This window comes from Gavia stellata, chromosome 21, assembly GCF_030936135.1.
Source record: "Gavia stellata isolate bGavSte3 chromosome 21, bGavSte3.hap2, whole genome shotgun sequence".
NCBI lineage: Eukaryota > Metazoa > Chordata > Aves > Gaviiformes > Gaviidae > Gavia > Gavia stellata.
The window spans coordinates 7,105,618-7,126,277 of record NC_082614.1 but is presented as its reverse complement, the minus strand read 5'-3'; the positions used below and the strand labels follow the sequence as shown (position 1 = coordinate 7,126,277).

At 43.4% G+C, this 20,660-nt stretch overlaps 3 protein-coding genes across 3 annotated transcripts in view; 2 read left to right on the top strand and 1 right to left on the bottom strand.

Annotated features, from left to right (window-relative positions):
- Nucleotides 1–58: 58 nt before the first annotated feature.
- C21H22orf39 (chromosome 21 C22orf39 homolog) lies at nucleotides 59–1,861 on the top strand. Its single transcript, XM_059827850.1, has 3 exons — nucleotides 59–84; nucleotides 182–349; nucleotides 1,058–1,861. Exons 1-3 carry the CDS (start codon nucleotides 61–63, stop codon nucleotides 1,181–1,183), a joined length of 318 nt encoding a protein of 105 aa, XP_059683833.1. The 5' UTR covers nucleotides 59–60; the 3' UTR covers nucleotides 1,184–1,861.
- Nucleotides 1,862–2,133: 272 nt separating this feature from the next.
- Nucleotides 2,134–5,039, bottom strand: MRPL40 (mitochondrial ribosomal protein L40). Its single transcript, XM_059827916.1, has 4 exons — nucleotides 4,966–5,039; nucleotides 4,211–4,294; nucleotides 3,073–3,228; nucleotides 2,134–2,702 (listed from the first exon to the last, which is right to left on the bottom strand). The coding sequence occupies exons 1-4, from the start codon at nucleotides 5,037–5,039 to the stop codon at nucleotides 2,393–2,395; spliced, it is 624 nt and encodes a 207-aa protein (XP_059683899.1). The 3' UTR covers nucleotides 2,134–2,392.
- A 613-nt stretch (nucleotides 5,040–5,652) lies between these two features.
- The window catches only part of LOC104257241 (protein HIRA), a 37,893-nt gene continuing 22,885 nt past the window's right edge, over nucleotides 5,653–20,660 (top strand). The window contains exons 1-8 of the mRNA XM_059827482.1: nucleotides 5,653–5,689; nucleotides 14,687–14,749; nucleotides 15,500–15,610; nucleotides 16,401–16,491; nucleotides 17,005–17,099; nucleotides 17,913–18,008; nucleotides 19,322–19,482; nucleotides 20,384–20,551. Of these exons, the coding sequence (XP_059683465.1) occupies nucleotides 5,653–5,689; nucleotides 14,687–14,749; nucleotides 15,500–15,610; nucleotides 16,401–16,491; nucleotides 17,005–17,099; nucleotides 17,913–18,008; nucleotides 19,322–19,482; nucleotides 20,384–20,551 (822 nt within the window). The remainder of the gene's footprint in view (nucleotides 5,690–14,686; nucleotides 14,750–15,499; nucleotides 15,611–16,400; nucleotides 16,492–17,004; nucleotides 17,100–17,912; nucleotides 18,009–19,321; nucleotides 19,483–20,383; nucleotides 20,552–20,660) is intronic.

Genomic DNA, 20,660 nt, shown 5'->3' with positions numbered 1-20,660 from the left:
GTTTCCGCGCAAGCGCGGCGGGGATTGGCGGCGGGGTGGTGGCCTTCAGGCAGGGGCAGCATGGCGGGCGGCGAGACCTGGCGGGTGAGCGGGGTGGGGGGCTGAGGGCGGCGGGCCGGGACGGCGGCTCGGCTCGGCTCGGCTCGGCTCGGCTCAGCCCGGCCTCTTTGTCCGCCCGCAGCCGCCGCGGTCGTGCGAGGACTACTGGTGGGAGTGGAAGCACTGCCGCGGCCTGCGGCACGCCTTCCACCACTACTACGCGCACGGAGAGATGCCGGCCTGCGGCCGGTGGCGGGACGACTACGAGGCCTGCCGCGCCTGGGAGAGGGGCCGCGCCGCCGCCGCGCAGGTAGCGCCCGCGCCCCCCGCCGTCCCCTGCCTGCCCCTTCCCGCCTCGGGAGCGAGCGGCAGCCGGTGGCGGCGGTCGCTGCCCTGCCCGGGCCCGTGCGGGCAGCGTGCCCGGAGCTCTGTAGGCCGGTGCTTGTGGGAGAGAGACCCCGCAGCCGCCTGCGGGCGAGCGGTGCCGGCGGTCACACAACGGGGAGGGGTTGGAAAATCAGGCGTCTGCTTGGGGTGGAGGTGGGCAAGAGGGTCTTAACATCCAGCCGCAGAATTTTCAGTGTTCTGCTGTAAGAGCTCTTGATTTCAGTTACTCTAATGTTCCCCTCCTAATACGAAAAGCTGCCACGTTACAGGCAAAAAAGTATTCCTAGGGTGTCCAGAAGCGCTCCTGGCTTCAGGCCCATGAACACTGAAAGACAAGAGCCCTTCAGCACAGGCTGCAGTGTAACTCGTCCTTTCAGCTAACTAGGACAACTTCTGGAGGGGAGGGTAGCACGTAAGTGGTAGTTTTCTTCATAATGGAGGAGCCGGAGGCAAAATGTAAATGTGACAGTTAAAAGCTTGTATCCTGGCTTACATAGAATCTGGCACTTCTATTTAAGCATGAAAAATTTTTGTTCCTTGTTTTATCTCAAATAGTCACAGCAAGAAATAAGCTCTGTAAGACTGGCACATCCAACACTATCATGGTAATATTTTTTTTCCTGTATTTCAGGAAGCTTTGTGCAAGAGTGAAAGAGCTCGAGTTATGGAAAAACAGAAATATGCTCCAGTGTGGACGCTCAGGAAGAGCCCACCACCTGACTGGTATCTTCCACTTGACCAAGACAAACCAAATTAGCAAGACAGTTTTGCTGTGTTTGGTCAGTAATGTAATACACAATACAGAACTATGCTGGTGGGTTTTTTTTTTCTTCCATGTCATCTTGAAATTATACAACTGTAGCTCTGCCCTGCAATACTTTAGTACTCATTCAAAAACACTGGGAGTTTATTTAAACACCCAATATTTTTTTAAAGGAAGAATTCAGGTGCCTAATTTGATTCTGGTCTCTTACTGCTGTCTTAGACTTTAGGATTTAATCTCAGCAACTCCCAAATTAGTGCATACATGATCTAGCTCCTCTTGCTGGATGAGGACCTCTTCCCCTACCAGCCAGTGTTGCACACTTTTGAACAAGGGACCTACCCCAGGCCTGCCTGAGGGGAGAACAAAAGCAGGCTGGGACTTCTACCTGCCAGTTCAGGACAATCACAACCACTGGCATTTAAAAGGCATTTCCCTCATTCACTGTTGTCGTGGGTTAAGAGCTTCTCATGTGTGGGACGATACTGCAGACCCTGAAACTGCAGTCCTGCCCCTTTGTGGAACTGCTCTTGAATGGTGGTGTGTGTCAATGGCAGTATTCAAAATTTCTACAAAAATAAAGGTTTAAATGACTGAAGAGAGATCTGTTTTGGTTTTGGGCAAACCCGTATAAACTTAGTTACAATACTTACATGGCAATATTAAAAAAACTAAAACCCAGTTTTGGCTTTGTCACGGTATGTTTTCTATCTGTTTTTCCCTCTTATATGCAAAAGTACTTCACTGAAGTATAAAAAGAAAGGCAGTAAACAGCCAGCTGCTACCTCCCTTATAGTACGGACTCTGATGTGATGACTGTGACATTCTTTCCTGCTAGCATAGGAATCTTCCAAGTTATGGTTTATGCAGAAAAAAAAAAAATACTGCTTGGGAGTGTGTGGACGATGAGAGATACAAGCTCAGAAAGATAAAACACTGTATAAAATAATACTACTTTGTCTTGTTCTAGCATGACACAAGTGTAAGGTAGGGTATCTAGACACCCAACAAAACTACATTATCTGCCTAGATAGCCATTTAAAAACCCCAAACAAACAGATACTTCATTAATGCTTTTTTTTTTTTTTACAGTCACACACCTACAGTATTTTAACCTGCAGAAGGAATTCTTTATTTTTATTCCATTCTTTCCTCCTTCAGTTGGTTGAGTAGCTCATGCCAGATGAACACCATGCTCCTCCATCACTGCGTATACACTTTGGTGATATCAACGCATTTTCCTTCAGGAGGATCATAACCAGGAAGTGGTGGGGTATAATTAGGTCCATCTCTCTCAAAGGGGAAAAGCCCCTCATCTCGTCTGATTGCTGCCTGATACAACTCCTCGGATTCAAGGCGCAGTTCCTTTAGTGCCTCTTGCTGAGCTTCTACAAGGGTCTGAATTGCTTTCTTTTCTGCCTTATCTTGTTTCTGCTTAAACAAACACCACTTTTTCATAAGTAAAACTCTTCTTTCAGTCTCCTCAAATGACAGAGGGGGAAGACTTCGTACCCTGATAAAGAATAAGATAACATTGTAACAGTGAAATAGCCTGCACCCTAAAGAGCAAATTTAAAAAAAACACAAAACAAGGAAAAAAACTCCACCATTAACAAAAAAACCCCCACCAAACCTAGAGAATACATTTCATTCATGTAATGCCTGTGAGGTTTTCCATGGTCATTCTAACAGGAAATTCATGCTACTATTTTTTCACTACTTTTAGCAGGAGCAAGTAAAATTTGCTTTCTGCATTTTTGTCCTGGTTGAAGTAGATAAGGTTTTGTACCAAGGCTGGCACTATACTGCAGTTTTGCAGAGAAAGAAATTAGAAGCATTTCTACCATGAATGCAAGTGCATTGTGAAAGACAGTCTTACTTACCTGTTGCTATCTGAGTATTTAAGTGGTGTTATAAAATCCTCAATTGGAATCAGTTCTGGGGCAGCTTTTTCCAGCTTTTTAATCTTCTTTTTCATACGATCCTTCTGTGCTTGCTCTCTCTTTACATCCACTTTCTTCTTCTTCTTTGGTTGTGCTCTACAAGGGAAATAATTATGTGAATGAAAGAAGACATTTTGTCATTTAATTCAACACCAGCAACTTTCACTTCCACTTTACTTTCCTAAGGACTGTTCCTTCCCATTGTTTTATTTGGTCCCTAACAGAAGCTCCAGCAATTACCTTTATTCAAGTAATGTAATTTCCAGGAGAAAGTAGTATGTCTTGTGAGATTTTCTGCAGAAAGAACTGTACCTGCCTAAGAAAAGCAACCTCCAATTTTGTGCTGAACATCAGAATGACCTGAGGAAGTTCCACAAAAATTGAATTGGAATTGTTTTGTACTAGCTCAGAGTGCAGCAGAGCAAGTAACAGGTTTATCTGCAAATATTCCTGTCATCTCACATTAAAGAGAGTGAGTGGTTTTACACATGCTTTTAAAATTTCCACATTGGGAACCAAATTCAAGGTGCAGATGTTACTCTCCTGTTGTACTACTCCACGCAGATCCGGCATACCCAAGATAACGTATGCCACGCTCCGCAAACACAAAGTAACCCTCGCAGTGGACCTGTGGGTTGTCATTCCTGCCTCACAGAATAAACAACCTTTATGGTGTGAAACAGTCTCTCTGATGGTACCTAATAGCTACCAGATTTTAAATCCAGTTGCATCAAAACAAAACATAGATAACAAAATGTAACATACAGATAAATGCAGGCTGTCTAGTATACCACTTTATGGTAAAGTTTTTTCAGTTACTAGGCTTTCGTTTCCATTGTTGCTCAAAAGGGAATTACGGAACACGTTCTGTGGTTGAGGAAGCACATACAACTACACACAAGCGATAATTGTATAGGTTACCATTAAATTCTCAAGAGGCCAACAGTTCTTAACTACTTTTACATATAGTGACTTAAAAGCAAACATCTACAGTTAAAAGTTAATTTGGACTTGGGAAAATTTGTGTTCCCCTAAGGATGAAAACACAGCTACCTAACTCCACGGAAGCTGCACTCACCTCATGGGGAGAGATGTCCTGAATGCCAGCAGTGAAGCCTGCCAGTGACTTCCTCGGAACAGAACTGTCTGGGGCAGCCAAGAACTGAAGAAGAAAAAGGAACATAAAGTATGAGGAGAAATGGACTTTGATTCTACAAAATACAAGAGCTATTTATTAGTCATAAATTAGGAGTTTCGAATCATCTTTGGCTACTTAATTCATGACAGTATACAGAGTTTGCCCAGAGGTTATAACCTCAAACTCCTCAGCGAGGTAACCAAACTCAAGATTTGGGCTGCTCAGCGTTGTGAATCCACAGGCTACCAAGGAGTGAAGCAGATACGTTTTTTAAGTCTATGAAAAAGTTAAAGTAATGTTATTCTTAAGGTCTGACAATGGCCTCTTTGAAGTGCAGGTTTTGGAGAAGTAAAACCACGTCCGTTCAAATTAGGAGGAGAGAGATGCCGTTTCTCAAATCTCGGCGGATGCCACGAGAGAGAGAACCGGCCCGGGTGCCCGCGCACCGGCTTCTCAAGGTGCGGAACCAGGCCCGCACACACCACATCCCGCTCCCGACCCCGCAGCGCAGGCCCAGGCCGCCGAGGGAGCCCCAGGAGAGAGAGAGGCCCACCCGGGAAGGGGACCAGGCCCAGGGCTCGCCGGGAGAGGGCGAGGCGGGGTCCCCGAGCAAGGGGCGCTTCGCTGAGCTGCCTTCCCGCGGGACTGGGGCAAGGCGGCCGCAATAAGAGACCCGTAAGCCGCCCCAGCCCTACCTGACGCGGGCGCCGCCGGGCGCTGCCCAGGCCCCGCAGAGCCCCCGGCTCGCCCGGGCCGCCGCCGCCAACATGGCTCCCTGAGGGTGCCAGCGGTGCGCGCGCACACCCCACCGGCCGCGCTCCGACTCCCGCGTCCCTTGTTCCGGCTCAGAAACGTTCCACCCGGGGTCGCCACGCTGCTGCGGCCCAACCGTAGTGCGAGGCCTGAGGGAAGCCCCGCCCCGCCCCGCCCCGCCGCCGCCGGCTCGCTCCGCCCGGCAGGGGGCGCCCGCCGCTCCGGCCGCTCCCGCCCGCCCGCCCTGGAGGCGGGGCGGTGGCGCCTCGCGGGATCTCGCCCCCCGCCGGCCGAGGCGGGGGAACGCCGGGGCTCCAGGGCGATTGTTTCCCGCCGGGCCGGTTAGGTGGTTGCCAGGCGCCGAGTTCCGGCGTTGCCGGGAGCCGCCGGGAGCCGAGCGGGGGATGCGGCCGGGCGGCGGGGGCTGCGGCACGGGCGGCGCCGGGGCATGGAGCGGCGCTGAGGCGGCTCCGGCCGGCGGAGGGGGCGGGCAGAGTGCCGCGCGGCGGGGGCCTATGGTGGCCGGCGGCCGCTGAGCTCCGCCGCTCGCTCGGCCGCGGAGGCAGCCCGGGCGGAGCCGCCCTGGGGTCCCGAGGGCGGAGGCCGGCGGGGGCCCCGGGCGGGGAACAATGAAGCTCCTGAAGCCGACCTGGGTCAACCACAATGGTGAGGGCCAGCCGGCCGCGCCGCAGGGCAGCAGGTGCCGCGGGGCCGGGCGGGCAGGTGCGGCGGGGCACCGGCGGGGGGAAGCGGGCCGCGGGCGGGGGCCGGCCTGGGGCGCGGAGGGGGGAGGCGGCGGCGGGGCCGGGGCACGGCACGCGCGTGGGGCGAGTTTGAAGGCGGGCGAGGGGCGGCCGTGGGGGAGCCGGGGGCGGCGGCGGGGGCCGCCGGAGCCGTTCGTAGCTGCCGCCTCGCAGTCGGCGGGGCGGCCGTTTGCTCCCCGCGGGGCGGCCGCGGCGCGCTCGGGGCCCCGCCGCTTTGGGGAGCTGCAGGCGCGTACGCGGGGCGGCGGCGGGCAGGTGGGAGCGGGAAGCAGCGAGTTCTCACCCCCCGGGTGTCCTGGTGGGCTTGCGGGGAGGCGGCGGGCTGGAGGTGCGAAAGCGAAAGCGGGGTTTCTAGGGAAGCGTGGGTGCCAAAATGTGGAGTTGGTCTGGTGGGTGGGCTCGGCCGGAGTTCGTCCTCCAGAAGATGGCTGAAGGGTGCCATCTGCGAGCTGTGCTGGCGGCTGCGTCGGGACGGCTCTCGTCTGGGAAAGCGTGTGTTTGCTGGGGAGGGCAGGGGCGGGCAGCTGCCCGCTGTACCGCCGGTTTGCGGGGCGGGCAAAGGGCTGGTGTCTGGACTGAGCTGCTCCTACCTGCCAGGCACGAATGTTGGGCAGCTTCACGCTTGTGAAAGTGGAGAGGCATAGTCTGAAGTCTGTGCAAAAGGGAGAGGAGGATTTCGTGCAGCGGTCGAGGTACCCCTTGGGACCTACGGATGTCCCGAGCCAAGGCGCAACACCGACCGCAGCGGTCTCGCCTTACCGACTCAAGTTCGGTATTAAAGTCCCCAAACGCAATAAGCTTCGGCACTGGTCGTCTGTGCTGTCGTTGGCCATGGGGGAAGAAGATTCTTCAAATAGTACTTTATAAATCCAAGGAGTTCTTTTTAAAGTATCCCATCTGCCACTCCTCTGGTGATTTTCTAGAGATTTGTGAGGTAAAACAGTTTCAAAATGAAGTGTTGATATTGACAGAAAGCTCTATGCTTTCCTAGCGTGGCGAGTACAGGATAGCATCACTGTTACGTATTTCCACCACTTATGATGACCTTCTGGAGTAATACCTGTGCTGTTCCTGGCAAAGCAGTAAGAAGAAATCTAATGTGAAGACCTCACTTCTGTTTATGCAAGTTTTGTCCTTAAATGCATGCGTACAGCTTTATTTCAACTGCAGATTTTATACCCTGGTATAAATGTCAATAGTTGGACTCATTTAGCTGATTGGTATCTAGAATAAAACCAAGCCAGAGACCAGCTTATTTAAGCTGGAGAAGCGTGCTTTGAGTTAGGAACCGCAGATGCAACTTTACAGCTGCCTTTCTGCATGTGTTCTTGCCTTTGTAATCATGCTGCAGGTTTTAACAACAGTAACTTAAGCCTCGAGTTGAAATTTGCATCCATCTTTACTTGAGCTACTCTCCAGGGGCTGTGTAGTCAGCAGAGGGACCTAGCCTTTTAACGAAAGGTCGTAGTGAACTGAAAAAACGTGGAGGTACTTTATTTGAGATGGTTTTTACTTTTCTGCTTGGTTAATCTAAACAAATGTAGCATTTGCTGGCTCTGGCTGCCTGTGGGCAGACTGTCCTGTGCCTCTCTGGATCTTCAGTGGGAGCCCACTTGTGAGCAGCTGAATAAAAGCTTTCAGCCTAAATCTTTGCAGAACACAGAGATTAGATCTGTAGCTTCTTTCCTTATTTCTTTAACGGGTGCTGCTGTTGGTATGGGCATGTATTTGAAATCTGTAGCAATTTAAAATATGTCTAACCATTAACAGTCTTCAGCCAAGCGGTTTGCAGCAAGGCTCGATTTATACAGCCCTGTGATACTTTGCCTAGTGGGTAATGACCTATACAGGGCCTTGATAGTCCCAAACTTTATTCCTACTTCTGCCGCTGTCCTGCTGGGATGAGTTTGGGCAAGTCACTTTGTCATAGTTTCACCATTTGCAAAGCAGACATTGAAGACACTGGCATGAAGACACTGGCTTCATTTGTAAAATGCTTTAAAGTCTGCTAACGTATACAGGACTATATAACATTCATGCGTTCTTATCCTTGGGGCAAGGAGTGCAGTATAAAAACTGATGAGTTTACTCGGCCATTTTTAACATACCCAGGTTCTGGATCCTGCAGGCATTGCTGCATGCAAGCAGTCTCCATCACTTTTAATGGGCCTACCTATTTGCTCTGAAACCTCTCCAGAAACAGGGTAAAGATCATTTATACTGTATGTACTGGAGACTCATTGTGGTAATTTTTTTACTCCTTTTGTTTTCCCCCGGGCACAAGAGGCTGCTTTGCTGTTGTTGGTTTGTGAGCGAGAGTCCTGATAGCAAGACTGGCTCTTCCACACACCAGTTCAAGGTGCTGTCATTCCTGCCTTTCCCTCTCTCCACTCAGTTTTGGGATTTGTACTTTACTGAATGGACTAGAATGAGTTTAATGATGCTTACAGGCATATATTCTCCATGAGATAATAGATTAGAAGTTAGTGTTGTAGCAGGGAAATTCAATACACCTGGGAATTGTATGCTGCTCAGTCGAGATGCTGTGCGTTTACGATAAAAGCACTTTTAACACATTTTGGCTCTACAGGTTTTTGTCTTGGGGTTCTTAATGTTGCTTTATCTGAGTACTTATTGGAAATATTTCTTCTTCAGATGCATTTTCCGTAAGCTTTGCACACTCTTAATGTGGGTTTATTAGATTTTGTATTAAATTCTTGTTATTTTGTTCTTCTCTTCCATGTTTTTTTTGACTTAGAGCAGGAAAGAATATTGTAAAGTGCAATCTAATGGTGGGGGTGGGAACGGACGACAGCAAGATACAGATAGTGTGCTTTGCTGCTTCTTCCCAGTTTTCCATTCAGTGCCTCTATAAAGATGCATCACGCATCCAACAGTTGTATATACATATTCGGCACACAAGGTTGTGAGAGCCCTGGTGCTTGAAGGTGGCTAATGCAGGCAAAGGCTGAGCCCTGCAGGAAAGGAGGTCCCTTGCCATTCCGAGAAACCTGTGCAAACCCCAAGGTGCCGTTCATGTATAACAACTTGTAAAAATTGGAGCCTGCTTTTGTTTAAATATAGGCACGGAGTTTATTATCTCTCCAAGCTGTAATGGTGGAATGTAAATATTTGAATTGATTTGTGAGTCATGTTGGATGTTATGTATTAGATGGGTTGGAAGCAAAATGAATAGAAACTCATTCATATTGTGGTAGAAATTCACATTAACTTGTCTTTATATTTCATTGATTATTGCCTAAGGTTAAATAACAAACAAAAATGATGCAATATTTAAAAGAGCTTTTTTTCTTCAGCTGGTGTATTTTTTTTTAAAGATGGGACCTTCTCCTTGGGTTTGAATTATCCTACTTGGAACTAACTTTTTGTTCCAAGCTTGTTTCACTACCGGTATTTCTTTAAGTACATAATGTGTATTTGGGTTGTTAAAACAAATAATCCAACACGACATCTGGTCTGTCATAAGGTGCTCTGTTTTAGTGAACCTGGTTTGCTTCTTCATGCAATGTGATGCTGGGAGCTTCAATAATTTAAACTTATTTTTTCTAGAAACTATTACAAGAGGGCAAAATGTCTTAAAACACACTATGTTAGATTTTAATGTTACTGCTTAAGTATCACTTACATTTTGTTTTGATGCATGACTGCTGTTAGGAAATACAACACATCTCCAGTTAGGACCATGGAAAAGCATTCAGTCACCTTGAAACAGGGACTTTGTGCCTTTTGGCTCATTTCGACAGGATCTAACAATGTAATCAGATAAAGACATGGACCCGGGGAAGGAAGCGGTTGCTATCAAATAATGTCGTCTCCTCCGTTATTTTGAGAAAATGAAGGAAGTAAGGAAAAACCCAGTATCTGTGATCAGTTTATAAACCACAAGTAGTATGGAACAAGTCTTATAGCTTTAACCTGTGACAGTTATCCACCACTGTAAATGGTATTCCCTTGATAACGGTACCCTGGAGGAAAGAGCATCCTGGTAATGACTTTGTCTTCCTAAATTTCTGTCCTGTGATTGCTTAATCTGTTATTTATTTTTTTTTTAATCATTTGACATTTCTAGATAGATAAAACTGGAAACAAATAGAATTCTTGGTTTACTTGGGCAAACAATCTAATGATTATTGAACTTGTTCTATATTTTAAGGGATAAACATAAAAGTGTAGAGAGCAAACTTACTAAAAACATTAAGAAATTCCTTCTAGATCATGAAGGAGTTAATATACGTTCATAATACATAGCTTTACTAGTCATTCCTTTTTTTAAACCTAAGTAATCTAATTTAATCATGACAAGCCCCATGTTTCTCGATAGCCAAGAAAAGCAGACACAGCTCTGGAGCAGGACCCTGGGAAGATTTTCCTTTCCAAGCCACTGCATTGGCGTTCTAATGCCTCTTACCGCTAACGTTGAAACTTCGAACGTGCCACTGTGAGCTCCTGTGTTTCACCTGTTTCTGTACCCGTGAATATCAGCATGTAACAAAACTGACTTGAAACTTCATGCAGTGTTTGTGCTAGGTAGGAACTGAATTGTTTGTGACATTGATATGCTGCTTTCTAATAAATAGTAAAGCTACAGCTCCTTTCTAAGGGTTGGCTAAAGGGTCCAAATTAGGTGCTTTCTAGTCTGGATTACATCACCGTGAGCGTCTACACTTTCTGGTGTTGTAACATGCAGTAGCTCTACTACTGCCTGAAAGAGGGATGCAAACGATCTTTTTAGCTGAAGTGGTAGAAGCTCAGGTTCCTCTATCTGGTACTTACTGTTTCCTGCAGGCATCCAAACAGTGCTGCTGCTACACTTGGCTTCACCAACAGGTCATTGTAGCCAGAGCCAGGCATGAAATCCTGATGCCCTGTGGTCGTGAGCTAGTTCTGAGTAGCTGCTTCCCTCTTCGGTTTGCTCTTGTCAGCCTAAGCTTATGCTTTTCTCCACTAACAAAGTTACTTCAACTTACAGTTGAAGTAGAAGAGCACACTGAAAGTGTTGTGAACTGAAAGCTGTGGGCTCTAAACAACTGAACAGTCCATGTTTAATTCTGTTACCCCCAGATCTTGGAATGATATTCAAAGCCATTTGAAATAAAATCCAGAGTGACCTGTAAATAGTATTTCGTCCAGGCTGACTTGTAAGTACTCTTCTGTGCCAGTATATGACATGGCATTTTGCAGTTGCTGTTTGTATTTTGATTGATGCAGAATGTCTATGAAGAAGAGGGTGTGACGAGTTGAGGCTGGGTGTAGTTTGACAGATTTCCTGTACGTGGAAAATGGAAGACTCTTATCTGTACAAACTCCAAGAAGTCTGGAACTTGATTTAGTAAACTAATGTTTCTAGGGAGAAAAAGTATATCTTTGAAGGTTAACCACTGGATGCATCTGGACATCGCTGGTGAGATTGAGACGTATGAAACTAGTCCAATTTATTAGGAATTATCCATCAGATGGGAACAATATTTACTTGGCTCTTATAGGAGTTTAATTTGACAGGCCTCATGTTCACAAGTCATTGTGCTTTAAGCTTATTGGCAAATTCTGTGGAAAAGCCCAAGTTCACTGGGTAGATCATTGTTTACCTGTGGAATAAGATACCTTCCTGGATCACAGTTGAGCCACGTAGGAAACTTGATTTGTTGTTGAGGGCTTCATTTATTACCACCACCTTTCCTGAGTGCAAAGTCCATACCCTTTTTAAACATCCCATATAAAATAATACCCTGTGACCTGATGACTTCCACTGAGGTCTGAGTTTTTAGAATTATAATAATTTATGAAAATATCTACTCAGTGCTCATTAGATTGAAACCTAGATTTATGCTAGGAAAAGAACGAAAAAGAAAACATTATCCTACTGTATAAATACATGGATCATTTGCGTTTGAACACTGTCTTCAATGCCAGTTCCCGTCCACGTCAGAAAATACGGGAGAGCAGAAAGAGGCTGATAGATGAGTGACCAGAATGATCAAAAGCATGAGACAGCTTTTGTACAAGGAATGACTAAGTAGGGTGGGACTCTTTGGGCTAGGAGTGGGAGGACTGAGCTGGAGACGCGATGAACACATGTAGAGTTGTGAGCGGCAGAAAAGGGGTGAATGTCGAGTGGTTTTTGTTGGCTGTTCCGTAGAAGAATTAAGGGGTGTTGAAGTAACAGGTAGCAGGTGCAGGATACATGAAGCTGGTGGTTCTTCAGAGTCCATGGCTGAGCTGTGCATCTTTTTGTGTTAGGGGCTGTCGATGCTAATTATGGATCTGAGAAATGGCTGATGGAATTTATGGAAGAAAAGTCTGTTGAGGGCCTCTGATTTAAGAAGTCAGAGTTGGAAATTCTGGGGGCTGGAAGATTATCCTAGGAAGAAGCATTGTGTGCTTACCATTGTACAGATCCCTAGGGAGGTATCTAGTGCTGGTTTCTGACCACAGAGTACTGGGCTAGGTGGACATTTTCCCTGGTGTGATATGGCTAATATTAAGCTTTTATGGTGAATTTGTATCTGAGTTACCTCTGGCTCTGTAAGTAAAATAATTTGCTAAATTTCATCAACCCCATTTGTGGATCTGTGCAAAAACTTTGTCCAGAAGGAGGAAGAGACCTGACGTTACTGCTCCTGTAGAGTTGTGCTCTTAAGATAAGGCAGAAGTTGGAGATGCTGTGATAGTTTCAACACCTAGTAAGGGAAAATATAATTACATCATGTCTGTAATTTTCGCAAAGCAGCAGCTGCAATGACTTACTTCACAATTTTTTGTCCTGTATAGCATATCTGTTTTGCCTGAACAATGAGAAGCCAGCGTGTCTGTCAGACAAACTTATCAGTGTGTGCTTTGGTCACGGCTACTTTTTAATGCAGATTTTTGTCAAGGAAGAGTGGTGGAATCGGAGCAGAGGAGGAACGAGTCTTCCTGTATGAGACAGCTGCATGTATTAAACCAATTTTAAATACAGTACAAACCACCTAAACTCTGAAGCCTTGTTCATAGGTGCCGTGCTGGCTCCATAATTCCTCCTGATAATTCATGCCCCTATGTTAGAGGTTACTGTTCTTTCTGATTTGCCGGGGAACTGTTTCTTGTTGGTGCGGGTGATACCTAGGCAAAATGAGCCAGATTAGTGCAATTAAAAGGTCTTTGATGACTGGCTTCCTGGAAGGGGCACTCTCCTCTTCATGTCTAATGGCAAATTTGCAAGTATAGTAAGTCTTCTTGCCCAAGACTGTTGACGCAGATTGAAAAGGTAACCTCTGCCACCTATAAGGTCGACAGAATGACCTGTTTCTGTAAGTGTCAGTGGGTTAAACTATTTCCAATGATGCACTGGTTTAATTTAAGGGAACTTCCATATCTTGGGAAGGACGAAATAAATGTTAGCTGCTTGCCGGTGCTTCTCAAAATATTCAATTAGCCCTGTGTGTTGCATTCCAGTTAATAGAATTTTTAAAAGAGAGAATCAGGCATGACAATCTGAAGAAAAGCCACAGTTAAGTCTCAGCTTATGTGTTTTATGCGGTCTAAAGGACTTGGAAGGAATGTAAGTTGAGTGCCATCTAACTGAACTTAAGGTCTTTGCTTGGCTGCCTGTAAAAATTTTAAGGGGAATCACATGTCAGAGTTGCAATATAAATCCAAATAAAATAAACCTTAAAACAAGTCAACATAAAGAAAATAAAAGTTGAAATGAAGCAAAGTGCATATCCCTCAAAAAATAAGTAATACTGGATATTTGGATGAGAGTTTTGTTAGCAGTTTAGCATCAAGGAATTCAGATGCTACAGCTGCAACATAAAACCTGTCGCTGGATAAATTCTCCAGGTTTTATCGTTTCTGTCTTAACATATCATGAAGGAACAGTGCAAGAATTGACATACGTGGGAAATTTATCAAATAATCTTGGTACAGTGGGTACTAGTTCTTTTAGCTGTTACGATAAATTGCCTTATTTTATACTGGCATGTGTGTGATCTTGCTGGCAGACGCATTCCAGTTTGAAAGGGTTCGGACTGCTGCCAAACATTACTTGAATGTGGAAATCACATGCGTATTCCTTCAAGTAATCCTTAGTGGTAGCTCTTTGAGCATTATTGAAAGGCCTCAAGTTTGCTTTTCCCCTCTTCCTTCTCCTCCTGCAAAGGTTAAAAAAACTGTGGACATATAGGAGAGTGTATGTGATCCAGTGGCCGGAGCAGAACAGGCTGAGAGTGAGGATTGTCTGGTTTCCAAAGCTGTTCCCCAACTCTATTAGTTATTTGTTATAGGGTTTACATTTTCATAAAACTGAGTTTCCTTCTGAAAGGTGTAGCATGTGGAGAACCGAAAGATTTAACACTAATATTAGAGTTGGTTAGTTTTTGTCTATATGGAAGCCATAAAAATAAAAGTTAGGCTTATGGTAGAAGGACTTCATAATAGAATTTAAAATTGAGACAGGTAATTGTGTGACTGACAGATGCAGTCTGAGACTGGGGAGGGTTTTAAAAAAACAGAAACCAAACCAAAACTTGCTTCAGGTCATCAGCTAATGAACTGTAGAAACGTGGAAGAAATTCCTTACTCAAATACAGTTTTGCCTCGCCAGCACTTGCTTTGTGGTATTATTTTGCTTTGAGGCATTTGGCATATCCTGCTGGATTAAGTGCCTTTGGTTATCACTAGTTTGTTATGGCATGATAACTTCCATATACACTTTTAATAGGCTGTCATTTCTGTCATCAAGTTGCTTTCAACTTTTGTAGTCAGCTGTAATTCTTACAACTGTAGCTTTTAGAAGAAGGAAGTTATTTGCCAGCCAGAAGAGTTATGGTTCTTTTGGTATTCCTGCATTCTTTTGGCTGTAAAACAATTCAGTATGTTGCTGCTTGTTCTCTAATTCCAGGAAAGCCGATATTTTCAGTGGACATTCACCCAGATGGGACCAAGTTTGCAACAGGAGGACAAGGTATGTCTGTGTACTGATAGAAGGCAGAATTTTGGGCTATAATAATAATCTTGTGCCTTCACAACACTTTAATCAGTCTGACCCTTTTAAAACCATATCACTTACATAATTATCTGTTTCTTAGAGATATAAGTCATTAAAATGTATTGAAAAGTGCTATTGTTACTACAGAAGGCCCGGTTACATTTTCTGATGTGCTCATCCTCCTGGACATCATTGAGATAGTAGCTGCAATAATTGAGTTGTGGCCATACTGGCCAAATTTCTTTTTTGTTTGAAGAGGAACTGAATGTGAAGTCGGACTTTTTGACCTGCTAAATAGTAAAGCTATTGGTACAAAAAAAATCCAATTACATAAATGGAATAGCTCAAGAAATAAGTGCAAAAGTATTATTTGGATTACAATAGTGAATAATTTTATGTTGGCTACAATAATTGCAATTTAGGATTTGGATGTATCTTTTATCTTTTAAAATACCATTTTATTATAAATAGTTCATCCTCATAGTTGGTGTCATTATATACAGTATGATTTTTGAACAAGGCGCTGTATAACTATTTTTAATAGCTTCAAGAAAAATAAAACACTTCTGACTCAGTGTAATTATATCAGAATGGCATCTGTATTCAAATGTTTCCAAAGTTCTCACTGCAGTAATGTCTAAATTTTAGCATCTGTTCTGGAATGAGATTAAGTTGAAAAGCTTTTTTGCATATATTTAAAAGGGGTGGCTTTTTGTTCTCTTACAGGTCAGGATTCTGGAAAAGTTGTGATCTGGAATATGGCTCCTGTCCTGAAAGAGGAGGATGAAAAGAATGAAAATATTCCCAAGATGCTTTGTCAGATGGACAATCACTTAGGTAACAAAGCTTTTTTTTTATATAGGTTTTTTTTTTACTGACTGTTGGTAATTTGCCAAAGCTTAAGCATTACATGTTTGTAATTACAAAAATCATGCTCTGTCCAGTGGTGAAGAATCAATAAAATACAGCAGAGTGGTCTCATGCTTTGGCTGTATACTTTTTTAGATATTCTGCAGAAAATGTTCTTAAAATGTGGGAAAATATACAGATAAATATAGATACCTTTGGAAATCCCCTCCCTATGAGCTTCTTCCAACTGCAGCCACAAAGTAATTGATAATGTACATTCTGAGAAACTGGGGAGCTCTGAAGGAAAGGAGGCAAGAGAAGAAATAAGTATAAAAGAAACATCATGTGAAGTGTATTGGTAATATAGTTCTAAATTATTCTGGCTTTATTGCACATTACATTTGAAAGTATAGTTACCTGAACAAGCTGTCCCCTTTCTTTTCTTCAAGATACATCTTTCCTTCTTTGCCCTCTTAATCCCACCTCATTTACCACAAGCAGTTTCCTTTGTTAGATGAATATTAATATTTCTTCTTTTGAGCTACTTTTGGTGAAGCTTTTTTAAATGAGGAATAGGTTTTTTTTAAAGCAAGAAGTTCCTCAACTGCTACTGAAAGATAAGTGCCAGTTCCTTTATCTAAAGCAGACAGAGTAACTGCTTTGAGTGGAAAAAGCACATTTAAATCCTAAACATCTCCTGTCAAATTTTGCTCATTGTAAACTCTGTCCCCAGTCCAGAACCAATTTCATCTTACAGACTTTCTTTTCTACATTTCAGCTTGTGTGAACTGTGTGCGATGGTCAAACAATGGACTTTACTTGGCTTCAGGGGGAGATGACAAGTTGATTATGGTGTGGAAACGAGCTGCGTAAGCATGTTTCTTCCTTCTCGATTTTATATTTTATTTCATGTAGGTTACTCTGCCATGTCTCTTAGTGTTTTTTCACTGTACTGGCCTTTTGAAAGCTCACTGCTTTGCCTGGTGCATAAAGAGCTGAAACCTGTGACACCACATCACTGGTATTGGAGTTTGGGTCTCTTCTGTCTCTTGGGCTGGAGTGTGTGCTACCTGGGCAGTCTCTCTCCTCTCAAGGAGCTGAGGCATTTTCTTCTGTCCTTGAAGAAAGCTTCCTGATGAGATTTGAAGAGTTATCTTAAATGTTATCATTTTTTGCTATCCGTAGAAATTGTACATTTTATTGAATCCAATTTTTTAATAACTGGAATTACTTTCTCTAAAAGATAATTTTTTTTGCTTCTGTTTTCATTGCAGGAATAACTGACTATAAAATAGAAGTGTACTGTGCAGCCGATTTTCTTTAGAAAGAAAGTTTGAAGAACTTGAGGTGGTTCTGTTGATAACTGTTTCTATTTTAATTAGGTACATCGGACCTAGCACTGTGTTTGGTTCTAGTAGCAAACTTACTAATGTTGAGCAGTGGAGGTGTGTATCGATTCTCAGAAGCCATTCAGGAGGTAAGTTAAAAGACGTTGAATGAACATAATTTGCATGTATTTGGAAAAAAATTGTTTTTCAGTGTCACATTTTCTTGCTCAAAATGTATGTATTTGGTGGCAAGTCAGTAATTACTTTTAAGAGCAACAATGAAAATCTGAAAGAAAATGTCGCTTTTAATCAAATTACAATTTTCGTACAAGTAACTTCCGGCAATGTAGTAGAAAAATTAGCAACTAAGAAACTTATATTTTGCTATTTGCTAGCTTAAAAATGCATCTGAATAAAGGAAGCTAAACTGTATTTTATTTAAATAAATGTTCACACTTGCAGTGAATAATCTCCTTGTTGGCAAAAGATAAAGTTTTTGTAAACCAAAGAATATTAATGTTTATTTAGAAAAAATAACTAAAAAGCAATGCAAAAGATAAATAAGCCAGCTGACATGAGCTATGATTAAAATCAAGATTGAAATCATTTTGATCACTCCATGTGTATTGGAATAAAGTGAGTGCATTGCAATAGCTGCTGTTGCTTTTTTATTCAAAACAAGACAAAATACTTTATACAGGCATTAGTACTTCGTATAATCACTGAACATTGCATTCTCTGCCTTGGATTTTTTTTTTTTTTGTTCCCCATTGAACATTGTAAGTTGGAGAGCCTCACTCCCAATGAGTGTTGCTATGTTCTTTCTTAACTTCCGCTCTAGTGAGATGATAATCATTTCTCGGTGATAGAAAAAATGTTGCCACACAAGTTCTTTTTAAAAATATTTTTGAATTCTCTGATTACCATCAACATCTTGTATGGAAACTGCTTTTTTTAAACAGATGTCATGGATGTAGCGTGGTCTCCGCATGATGCCTGGCTGGCATCCTGTAGTGTGGATAACACTGTTGTCATCTGGAATGCTGTCAAATTTCCAGGTGAGAATTCTTACATTTCAGATGTGCAAGTATGTAAAGCTTTGTGTTAAGCTTTTCCCTCCATGGGTGTATTTCACTGACTGAAAAACTCTATGTGGGAATCGGTTGTCTGTCTTTTGAGACTCACCAGCTTTCAATCTGGTGAGTCAGTCCTTCTTCCAAGTTTGGATGGCAATGAGCAGTGGATTGCACTCTGCTGTAGACAGCAGCTACGTTCAGGTTGTGCTGCTGATTTTACATGAAGGTCATTATTACATGTATTTTCTTTTTCACCTTCTCTGCAAAATCCCAAATAAATAGAACTTCAGCTTGATATTGCATCTATATATGCATGTATTTTTTTCACTGTTGCCTTTGTATGTACAGGACTTTCCATTCTTTTCCTTTCGGGGGGGCATTGTCTTATTTACCCCATTTTTAAATGCTGCTGCTTAATAAGCAGTGTGACTTTACATGGTGAAGGGGAGGAAGGAAGGACACGGTGAGCCTCAGAGTAGCAGAAGCTCTCAAGTCTTAACATTTGATGGCCATTTTCCTTCCTTCATTGCTGCAGTGCTGGCAATTCACACAGTCCCGAGGCCTCTGTTTCTCGGGGACCGCACTGCCAGGCGCAGCCAGTGCACTGGACAGCTTTAGCTGACCTACGAGGGTCTGTGGCACTTAGGGAGCATGTGCCTTTATTTGGCTGCTTCTCACCACGTAACTTGATGCAGGCTAAAACTCCCATATTGTGGTGCCCAATCACTGCCATTTATTTTAGGGTTGCTTCCAATTCTGATATCAGAGTTCTTAGACTTTCAAGCTAGTCTGTGCAGTACTCTCAGCCTCTTCTCTCACAGTCTGATAAGCAAGAGATTGACTGAAAGGAGGTTACCAGGTCTGCCAGGCTTTTGAGTCTGTTCAGGTGCAACTTTGACTTGGTTCATGTTTGGTGCACAAATCTGAATTTGTTGCGATAATGTTTGGGTACTGAGGAAAGGGTGAGTGTTTAGCTGAAGTTCCAGTTAGACCGCTGCTTTCCATAGTTTGAAAGTGCTATTCTGAACTGCCTGGGCTCTGCTGGCCTTCCTGCTCTGATCTATTACTTATAAAGAGTTTTGCACGCCATATTCTGTCCAGAGTTCTCTTTCCCACTTTTTTATATCATTCTTAGCTTAAATACAGGTTCAGGTTTGGTTGATATGTTGTTGTTTGTACATTAAAAGAGATTATATTTAATACTGTGTTTCAAAAAGATCTTGTAAATCTCCTCAACAGTCTGTGCTAAAGGAGATATCAGTAGCTTGTCTCTATTCTCAATTTTGTGTGCACAGAAATTCTTGCCACTTTGAAGGGGCATTCTGGCTTGGTGAAAGGGCTGACCTGGGATCCTGTTGGAAAATATATTGCCTCTCAGGCTGATGATCGAAGTTTGAAGGTGTGGCGGACCATGGACTGGCAACTGGAAACCAGCATCACAAAACCCTTTGATGAGGTACTTCAGAATATGTGACCATTCAAAGTGAATTCCTATAGAATGAATGAAAATTGTAAGAATAACTCTGATTCTGCACAAACATTAGTTAATTTAATAGTGCTGAATCAAATGAAACTATCAGATGGCAGATTCAAAAGGGGGAAAAAAGAGCTACTTCCTCACGCAACATGTGATTACGTTGAGACTGTGATTGCCATTGGATGTTGTGGGTGCCAAAGGTTTACATGGGTTATGTAAACAATTAAGTAAATTTCTGGAAATGTAATGGTTATTCCAAGGAAGTATTGGCACACTAATTACATTGTTCTTACATTCTTCCCTATGCATCTTCTATTGGCCACTATCAGAAACAAGATAAGTACGTCAGAAGGATCTTTGGTCTGGCATCATAGGGCTGTTATGTGATGACTTTGATCAAGAGATCAAATATCTGGGGACAGAAGCTGGTGCTTAGTGAGTGGAGTGTTTTGCAGTGATCTTATGGTATCATGATTAGTGCAGTTACTCTTAGTAATAGACTGTAAATGCCTAACTTCATGTGCGAGCTGGTGTTGCAAGCTGAAGTCTCATTATTAGCAGTTGGTATACTGCAGCCCTGTCACTAACTAGGACTCTGATGAATACTGAGTGTACAGTATCCAAAAAGACTTCCATTTTGTTTCCTTTAAAGTTCTCCCCCTTTTGGTAGGGCTTCGTAAGTTACACTAAATCACCTGTATAAACATGGCTGAAGTGATGAGAATTGTATGTAATGCCATTCTTTTATATTCACAGAAGACTTACTTTGTAATCATATTCCCTAAATCTAAAATTTAAATAGTTTGTATTAAAAATCCTTTGTTTGCCAAACACTTTTAAAGCTCTAGTATGTGGGGTTTTTTTTAATTCTTTTTGTCAGTGTGGAGGGACAACTCATGTGTTGCGTCTTAGCTGGTCACCTGATGGTCACTATCTTGTTTCTGCTCATGCCATGAATAATTCTGGACCTACTGCTCAGATCATTGAGAGAGATGGATGGAAAACCAACATGGATTTTGTAGGGCATCGGAAGGCAGTTACAGTAGTGGTGAGTGAGTGATAATTTTTCCCTGAAATAAAACTTCTAATATATGCTTTTTGATAATTTTATGCATAAATGGGACAAGAGTTGGAGATGGGTGTCAACATTAGTAAAG